The sequence below is a fragment of the Camelus dromedarius genome, chromosome 31 (genome assembly GCF_036321535.1).
Source record: "Camelus dromedarius isolate mCamDro1 chromosome 31, mCamDro1.pat, whole genome shotgun sequence".
In the NCBI taxonomy this organism is placed as follows: domain Eukaryota; kingdom Metazoa; phylum Chordata; class Mammalia; order Artiodactyla; family Camelidae; genus Camelus; species Camelus dromedarius.
In genome coordinates, this window is record NC_087466.1 from 5,223,501 (window position 1) to 5,232,791 (window position 9,291).

At 59.2% G+C, this 9,291-nt stretch overlaps 1 protein-coding gene across 1 annotated transcript; it reads left to right on the forward strand.

Annotated features, from left to right (window-relative positions):
• The first annotated feature begins 259 nt into the window (after window positions 1-259).
• LIF (LIF interleukin 6 family cytokine) lies at window positions 260-8,763 on the forward strand. Its single transcript, XM_031443056.2, has 4 exons — window positions 260-356; window positions 2,633-2,753; window positions 4,435-4,613; window positions 5,276-8,763. Exons 2-4 carry the CDS (start codon window positions 2,735-2,737, stop codon window positions 5,684-5,686), a joined length of 609 nt encoding a protein of 202 aa, XP_031298916.1. The 5' UTR covers window positions 260-356; window positions 2,633-2,734; the 3' UTR covers window positions 5,687-8,763.
• Window positions 8,764-9,291: the final 528 nt, after the last annotated feature.

The window sequence follows — 9,291 nt, forward strand, 5'->3', positions numbered from 1 at the left end:
GCTGCCACTCCAGGGTGGGGCCTGGGGTCACGACCCCGGGAGCAGGCAGCCAAGAAGGGAGGATGCCTTCCGTGAGGAAGCTAGGGAAAACACACACACACACACAGCAGCGTAGAGAGGGAGGGAAGAAAACAAACTCCAGGAGACCAAAGCTGGTCTGGAGCGCGGCCTGGGCAGCCGATTCCCGGGGACCGAGGCCACGTTGCAGGCAGCTCACGGGCCCGCAGCTCCAAGACCCTGCCCGGCCTTCCCCCGAGAGGCCCAGCGCAGGTGGTGCCTGGACATGGAGAGGAGAGGGAGGCTGGGCCTGGGGTGCCGAGGGGCCCAGAGCACTTGGGGAGCACGGACCAAGTCAGGTACCGTGAGAGGGGAAACTGAGGCAGGGGAGGGGCCAGTCAGGTGGGAGTGCAGTGCCTTCTAGACTCTACTCTCACTTCCTGTTTCCTGTGGGGTGGGGCTGAGGTTACTTGGTGTCTGGGGGTGTTTTATAGGGCTGATGTGGGCTCTGGGCAATCAGAGGACAGCGCAAGGCCCTGGAAGTTACTCAGAAGGATGCAGAGGAGAAACAGTGCAGGGGAGCAGTGGGACATGCTGGCGCTCCAGGGGAATCAGGGCACCTAGGGAGATGCTTGAGCGGGAAAACAAGGGGACCCAGAGATGGGACCTGAGTGGGGCCCTGGTCAAAGGGATCTGAGGTCCACACCAGAAGAATCTGGCTGAGTCAGATGACAGGAGTCCCGGAGATGTGGGGGTTGATCTGGAGGCTGATCCAAGGTTCATGTGCTGCAGGTGGTCAGGCCCTTTGCAGGGAGACTGGGGGTGGGGGGATTATGAGGAGAGGGAGGTGACCTGGGATGTCTTGGGGTATGGGGCTGCCAGAGACAGACTAGGGTGGATGGGCCTCCTGGAGGTGTACACAGACCCCCCCCCCCCCAGCAAGTGTACTGTGCGGGAGGAGCAGTGCCAGTTGGGGCCTTCTGTGGCCTCCAAGGAAGACATACGAGGTGTTGAGGGCGGGCAGGGAGGAGGAAGGAAAGGCAGGGAGAGCTCCACGGGCCTCCTCCCTGCTGGGAAGTGCCCGCGGGGATGGGCAGTTTTATCGGCCCACAGCCCAGGCCCAGCTGGGAGAGTGTGAAGGAAGCAGCCTGGAGAGGGCAGGGCGCATATGGCGGGAGGGGGCCAGCAGCAGGCAGGAGGGCTCGTCCTGGCACGAAGGAAGAGGGAGGAACCAACAAGCATGGCTGGGCAGGTCCGGGATCTGGCAAGAGGCGGGAGCTGGGGGACTAGAGGATGGCTGAGGGGGTGGGCAGAGGGAATTAGGGGCTAGGGGAAGGCTGCAGGGCTCCCTGGCCTTGGATAACCAACTCTCCCCGCCTTGTTCTCTGGTCAGGGTCAGGTGGGAGGTCTGTGGTGGGGTCCCAGGGCAATGAGACATCTCCTGGGACAGGGGGTGTCCTGACAACTTGTGGGACAGTGTGGCCCCAGATATGTGTCTGACCAGCGCTCCCCCACCTCTTTTTCTCAGCTGGGGAGGAGTGGCTATGCTCATTTTGCCCTAGTCCTCACCCTTCCTTCCTGCCCCTCCTCACTCGTTTATGAATCTACCTGGCCATGAGACACCAGAATTTGTGATCCTGCCTAAGAGACTCTAGAAGCACCTTTAGGGGGGTCATCATTCTCTGAGGCTGAGCCCCAAGGTCCTTCCTAGCCATTTCTGTTCTCCTCAGATATCCCTCTGCATCCTGAGGTCTGATTGGCTAAGACTTTCTAAGTCTCTGCTTCAGATGTCCTTTCAGAATGGAAATGCTGGACCACTCTCCTCTGATGGGGGAGTTGGGGTTGCAAAGAGTTTAGTAAATGCCAGACACACAACACCTCCCAGAAGCTCCTCCCCAGTCTCCCCAAAGAAGGGAGTCATGCAATTCCTGCACCCCATCTTCCCAGCTCCCTCCTCAGCCCCACAGGTACCTGTGGTCAGCAATGTAGGCTTGGTGATGGCAGTCAGGAAGCCTGACCTGGGGGGACGCTGGGCAACCTGTCCCCTTTGGAGCCCCACTTTGCCCAGTGGCAGCGGGCAGGTGGGAGGAGGCCACCTCTGCGGTGGCTTCCAGGGCCTATGTTCAGTTTCGCTTTATTACTGTCTAAAGTCCACACTGGGGCCCCAGCCCCTCTTCCTGGAGCCTCCTTCTCAGCCAAACCCCAGCCTGCCTCCTCCCCACTGCCCCCCCCAAAACCCCGACAAGGGGGCCACAGGTGTCAGCCTCCATCTGCTTGCCTAGTTTCAAGCCACCTCCCCAAACCCAGGTGAGTCAGGGCTATCTGGGGCACGCACTGCCCGGGGACCCCCGATGACTCTGCCTGGGGACCCTCCTCCCCCTCCCCATCTTCAAACGACTCCCAGGGCAAGCCACTCAGGAAAACCGCAGGGTGTTTTGCCGAAGAGTTCGTTATAATTTTATCAATCAATTTCTTAGAAGAGGGGAAAAGCCTGCTTTCCCCACCCTTCCCCCTCACTGCCCCCCCCCTTCACTCTCACTTTCTTCCATTCATAATTTTCCTATGATGCACCCAAACAACTTCCTGGACGGGGTATCCCTGCTAAATATAGCTGTTTCTCTGTCTTACAACACAGGCTCCGGTATATAAATCAGGCAAATTCCCCATTTGAGCATGAACCTCTGAAAACTGCCGGCATCTAAGGTCTCCTCCAAGGCCCTCTGGAGTCCAGCCCATAATGAAGGTCTTGGCGGCAGGTAAATCCACCCGCCCCGCGCCGGCTTCCGCGTCCCTCTGCGGGCGCAGCGGCAACTTGGGGCACTTGGCGACCGCGAGCGGGACACCCACCCGCTGCAGACACACGGACACTTGGGGCGCCCGCGCAGCAGCCGGCCGGGCCGCCGGAGGCGCTGGTGGCGGCCGGGAGCAAGCGCTGGCACATGGTCCCCGCACCGCGCGTCCAGCCTGCCCCGGGGCCCGCAGGTTGGCGGGCAAAGGACCCGGCGCCGTAGCCTTCCTCCTTCTCCTCCTCCTCTCTCCTGCCGCTCTCCTATGCTGCTCTTCCAGCTCTGCTTTCTCCGGGATTCACCCTCCCTCTTTCTTTCTTTCTTTCTTTCTTTCTGTCTTTCTGCTTTCTCTTTTCCAACCGCGTCCCGGGCTGCTCCCTGGGAGCGGTGCCGGCAGCTGAGAAGCTTGCAAACTCCGGCGCGGGACGGGAGCAGGTGCCGCCTCCATATGCGAGTGCCTGGAAAGCTGTGGTCTGTGCTAGGTGAGCCCGGGGTTTGGGGAACCCCCCCAGCCATCGTGGGGCCTCAGCACTGCCTGGGGATGCTGGGAAGCACAAGGGACCCAGAAGTGAACTTGCTTCTGTCCCAGCAGAGGAATCGGCTCCCGCGCCTCCCCCTCCCCCTGCCTCACCAGTTCTCCAGCCTCACAGGTCCGCGACCCCAGCCCTTGCTGCTGGGTCACCAGGAAAGTGAATGGTGGGGGTGGGGTGGAGTGGGAAGCTGGGGGGACGGGTGATCCAGGACAGGCCCCAACAGCTCCCAGGTCTCCTGTCACCTTTCACTTTCTTTCCTCCCCGCCCACCTGGCTGCGTGCGACCTTTTTCCTTTTTTCTTTCCTGGTTGCACCATTTCCTCTCCCTCCGGAAGGCTCTGGGGGCCTGTGGGACCCCAGGATTCGTGTGTCCTAACCCATGACCTGGGGCAAAGACTAGTAGGAGTGGGAGGGCACCAAGGCAAGAGCGGCACAGAGCTGGGGGGCAGGAAGCTCTGGGGCTGATCTGGGAGTGAGGGGGCAGAACTGCAGAACTAGGGTGGAGCTGAGGGTCCTGGATAGGGGAGTGGCCACTTTTGGAGAAGAAGAACCACAGAAAAGATGGGCAGAGGAGGATAGGATGGTCCAGTGAGCCAAAATCATGTGACAGGTTTGGGAGATAAGGGCCAGCAGACACACCCCCGACCCCCGCGGTCCCCATGGGGGCCCACTCTGAGAGGACTGAAGCATGCAGTGACACTTAAGAGTCTGGACTATACTGGGAGGTGGGAAGGTAGGGGCAGCTCTTTTCCTTGAGACTCGCTGGGCCTGGGACGTGGTGCCTTCCAGCCAGAGACCAGGATGGATGGTCGGTGTCACCCTGGACCCTGTTTCCATCCGGTAGGAAGAGCTCATGTCCTGCCACCTTGCTCCTCTCAGGAGAGAGCTGGGAGTGATAAGTTGGAGAGAAGCAGAGATAATTAGAAATCTGGGGAGGGAGACAGAGAAACAGATGCAGTGACTTCGTGGAAGTAAGGAACAGTCAGGCCAGGCTAAAAGAGAGCTGGAGGCTGAGAGGGGACACTGGTGGCCCGGCGGGAGACAGGTGCACCCTCTCCCTTGAGCCCCATCGCTTGCTCCCTCACCTCCCTGCTCATGGTTCCTTCCACCTGTTCCCAGGAGTCGTGCCCCTGCTGCTGGTTCTGCACTGGAAACACGGGGCAGGAAGCCCCCTTCCCATCACCCCTGTTAACGCCACCTGTGCCACACGCCACCCATGTCACAGCAACCTCATGAACCAGATCAGGAACCAGCTGTTGCAGCTCAACAGCAGTGCCAACGCCCTCTTTATTCTTTACGTAAGTCACCCCCCCAAAGGATGCATGCCGAGGAAGGAGGGAGGGAGGGGCTGGGGTCTGTTGCAGGGACCTGGGCTGGCGGGGCTGGTCGGGCTGGTCAGGGAAGGGAAGGGAGGGGGCTTGGTCCAACTACACACAGACTCCTGCAGCTTCCTCCCACCCTCGGCCGCTTTCCCAGGGTGCCTGGCTAGATAGGGGCAGAGTTGCCCAGAGAAGCAAGGGCCTTGCACTTCTAGTCTTGGGATCCCTTCACCACATGGAGTGAGAGACAGAGAAGGCAGTGAGGTGGACGGGGAGGTACTGATGGGAGAGACAGCGGGCTGTGGGTGTCTGGGGTGCAGAGCCACCCAGGAAGAAGGCGAGTACGGTGGGTGAAAGGGCAAGTGTGTGTGGTGTACGTGTTGGAGGTGAGACTCGGTGTGGTCCTGATGAGTTCGATAATTTCTTGCTTGGTAGAGGCTTGATGCTTTACCAAGTGCATTTACCCACACGATGACTTCTGGCTCTCAAGACAGTCCTGAGATGCCTACAGGGCAAGTGGTTGGGCCCTCACATGGGGCTGGGGGCGAAGGCCCAAGAGCTGACCTGGAGGCTTAGCGGTGGGGCTGGAACACCCATCCCTGACTCCCACGTCACCTGTCCTCTGCCCTTCTGCTCCTCAGTACACGGCTCAGGGGGAGCCATTCCCCAACAACCTGGACAAGCTGTGCAGCCCCAACGTGACCGACTTCCCTCCCTTCCACGCCAACGGCACAGAGAAGGCTCGGCTGGTGGAGCTGTACCGAATCATCGCCTACCTTGGCGCTTCCCTAGGCAACATCACACGAGACCAGAAGGTTCTCAATCCCAACGCGCTCAGCCTCCACAGCAAGCTGAACGCCACCGCGGACGTCATGCGTGGCCTCCTCAGCAACGTGCTCTGCCGCCTGTGCAGCAAGTACCACGTGGCCCATGTGGACGTGGCCTACGGCCCCGACACCTCGGGCAAGGACGTCTTCCAGAAGAAGAAGCTGGGCTGTCAGCTCCTGGGGAAGTATAAGCAGGTCATCGCCATGGTGGCCCAGGCCTTCTAGACGGGAGGTCTCGGAGTGCACAGTGACCCGAGATCTTAGACTTAGGTGGCTCCCAAACTGTGGCCGGGACCCAGAGCATGGCCAAACCGAAGTGGGGGCTGCGGGCAGACCCCGAGGGGTCCCTGGCGGGTCTACTCCCCTCTGGGGTGGGCTGTGATGAAGCCAAGCCCACACTCCCAGAGGCAGAAGCTGTATCTGGCGCCCACTAGTGGAAGGCGCCCCTTCTGGCAGCGAGGCACCAGGGTTTTGGGCTGGACTTCGGCCCTCACTTGTCCCCTCAGCCAGGGTCTTCGTGAGCAAACAACACAAGTTGTCTACGGCAACCCTGACCACAGGGCGAGACAGCAGGGGTCGGGGAGCTTTGCTCGGCCCCCAGCCGAATGACCACCATCAGTGCCTTCGCTGCCCCTTAGACCTTAAAAGGTCTGGTTGGAACTCAGGCAGCCCAGAGGGACTAGGATCCTGGAGGATACTTAGCGCCTACAAAGTATGGTGAGTGGAAGGTAGAAAGGGAGCTCTGGTTTGAGATGCTGCCTTGTCTTGGGTGTGATTGGAGTGCTCAGGCCTAGGACTGTCGGGTGGAAGTTTCCAGGAGGAGGTCACTGGCATTCAGGCTCTTGAGAGGCAGAGAGGCCACCCTCAGGCCTGGGAAGGAAGAGAGACCCCGAAAGTCCTGACAAGCTCTCCTTCCTCTTCCCTGCAGTCTGTCCTGCAGCCCAGGAAGGCCAGGGTCTGGTGGCTGGACCTGCAGGCGGGGCATGTGGAGGCAGGCGGGTTGCAGTGTCAGGTGAGAAGGTTCTGAGAGAACCTCAAGTCTTCCTCATGGGCAAGGGTCTGTAGGGGAGGGGTGGATGGGGTAGTTCAGAGTGGCAGCTCACATCCGATGGAGGCCCCGTGAAGTCACACAAAGGTACTTGAGGGGCACCAGAGGCCATCTCTGGTCCCTGGAGCAAGGGGACAGCAGAAATTGAGGTCAGGGTCTCAGGAAGCCTGAGATCCAAGAGTGCTGTGTGTCTGACCCAGAATGATTGTCTATTTATTTTGATGCCCTATTTATATTAAGTTATTGGTGCTTTAAATAGCAAAGTTAATTCCCCTTTCCCTGCTCCCTCCCCAACAGAAATAATAAGGCAGCTCCTTCTATGGGAGCCCAGGCCAGGCCTTAGCAGGGCCTGGTCTGGAAGTCGAAGGTGTTGAAAATGTTACAAGAGGGATAAGCCTTATGGGTGAAACTCAAAGAAGGGTCGAGATCTGAGAGAACTGGTCAGTCTGGGTGGGGGTGGGGGACCTGGCTCCATCCCCCACCCCAGACGACTTGCTTTGGAGATATCAGACCATGGTGGGTCGGTTTGCAGAGTGGCCGGAGGGGCTGGGGGGCTTTTCCCAGGGCTGCCATGTTGCTTGGTTCCAAGGGACTCATTCAACACTGTCCTCTGGCACCCCCTGGAATCAGGCCATTAGAGGCGGCATTCGTGGTGGAGATGGCATCCAGGAGCAGGGGGCAAGGCAGCCCTGGTGGCCTGCTGCTGTTTCCTTGTCCCCACGCTGCCCCTAGACTCGCAGTCAAGGGGCCCTGGGACAGTCCTGACCCAGCACCCAGCGCGCTCGCGCACAGCGGGAACACCCACAGAGGGCGAGAGGGCCTGGCTGGACCAGTGCAGGGAGGAGGCCCTGCTCCAGAGAGGAGGACAAGGAGGCCCTGGGATGCAGACCAGGAAGCTGTGGTCCCTCCTGCCCCGCCTCCCCCTACGCCCCCACCCATGTCTGGGCTCCCAGGCGGGGAACCCGATCCTTCCCTTTGTGCTGGGGCCAGGCTGATGGAGAACCGCCCTCTAGTCTGGGAGCAGGGGAGGAGGGCCTGGAGCCGGGGCCGCTGCTAAGAGCAGGGTCTGGCTTCTTCTCAAACCCTGACCGGGCAGCGGTCCTAGCAGTTCAGCCAGCGCGATTACGGTACTTTGCACTCGACTCTGCACTGCTCTGTCTTCTCTAAGCACTTTACGTGTGTCCATCAGATAGCAGGTGGGCAGGCGGCTGGCAGCCCTGAGGCCTGGGGTCCGGGGCCGGAGGTGGGAGTTGTCCATCGCATTGGCAAGACTTGTGGCGGGTGGTGGAGGAGATCATGATGGTTACATGTTTTCTGACACTGTCTTAATGTGGGTCACACTCAGCCTTGCCCAGGATCTCAGCCTGCTGTCCCCTCATGGCTCTGCTCCTTCGGTGAACGTGGCTCCGAAGGTTTGGGGCCAGCTGGTCTCTCATCATCTCATCATCCCATGAACACAGACTCCCAGTGCCAGCCCCACCCTGGGCAGCCTCGGAGGCCTGGGGACCAAGCGAGTTTCCTCCCCCAGGCCCAGCACAGCCCCGGACCTGCCCCTCACCCCCATGCTCAGTGCTCTTTGTAGAGCCAGCCAGGCAGATGGGCACCCACTTTGCACAGCATCTCTGAATTCTGGAGCCTCTGTGTGGAAAAAGCTTTGCAGGGCAGGAAGCTGTCCACTTCCTCCTTTATTTCATCTGCTGGTGTTGACCCACACCTGCATCCTGGGTCACAGCCCCAGCCAGAGGAGGGGTTAGGACAGTCATTTGCAGTTTATGGAAAGAGGAGTATTGGGGACTTAATTTATTTAAAAAATTTTTAAACGAGAAAGCACAACTATTTATTTGTCTCTCCTCCTCATTGTCTCCCTCCCCCTTTCCTCGTCCCCTCCTTGGGAACGTCTCCCCTGATAGAAGCAGTCCAGCTCTGCTTGGCTGACTCTCCAGGACAGACATAGCGTGTGGGGTTGGAGGCCAGAATCAAGCGAGAAGTTAATTTCCCTTCAGATGGTACAGATGTTCTTACTTTCCGATCGCCCCCAGCCAGCCCCTGGCCCCCCTCCCTGTACCTGGGCATTGCTCCATCCACACTGCTAGCTCCGACATCCTTCCATGTTTCCCTCCTTCCTTTCTACTGGAAAGGACTTGGCCTTGGGGGACAAATTCCTCTTTGATGAATGTACCCTGTGGGAATGTTTCATACTGATAGATTATTTTTATTTATTCAATGTCATATTTAAAATATTTATTTTTTATACTGAAGGAATACTTTTTTTAAAAGAAAAAAAAAGAGAAATTAATAAAGAATCTGCTCTTGGCAATCTCTCCAGATTGGATTCATGTGGGGAGATGGGGCTGGAGGGTCGGGGACCGTCTCTGTCCTCGGCGCCCAGCCAAGGCGGCTGGGAATAGGGGGTACTTCTGCTGGGCAAGGGTGCCAGCGTGGGTAAGGGTGGGGTGGGCGGAACGTTGGCACAGGCGGGACGAGGTGGGTGGGGCTTCAGGTCATGTGGTGCCACCAAGGAGTCCTGTCCGGAATCACGCAGCATGTTGGGGCCAGAACCAGGGCTCCTCCACAGGTCTCTTCTGGACTTCAGTGACTCCCCCACAGCAGAAACCACTGTCCCTCGTCCTGCCTCACACCTGGGGACCCCCTTTCACTCCACCATCTTCCCGGCCTCCTGAGACCCCTTCCTTGGGGAACTGGAGAGGTTAGATAGAACTGGATGTCCGCAGATGCAGGGGCTCTGGAGCAGCCTCAAGTGTCTCCCCTGTGCTTTGCTCTG

Excerpts from the sequence above, each read along its gene's own strand:
- LIF (XM_031443056.2), top strand. Across the intron at positions 4,614-5,275 it reads ACGCCCTCTTTATTCTTTAC|TACACGGCTCAGGGGGAGCC; the intron begins GTAAGTCACCCC and ends TCTGCTCCTCAG.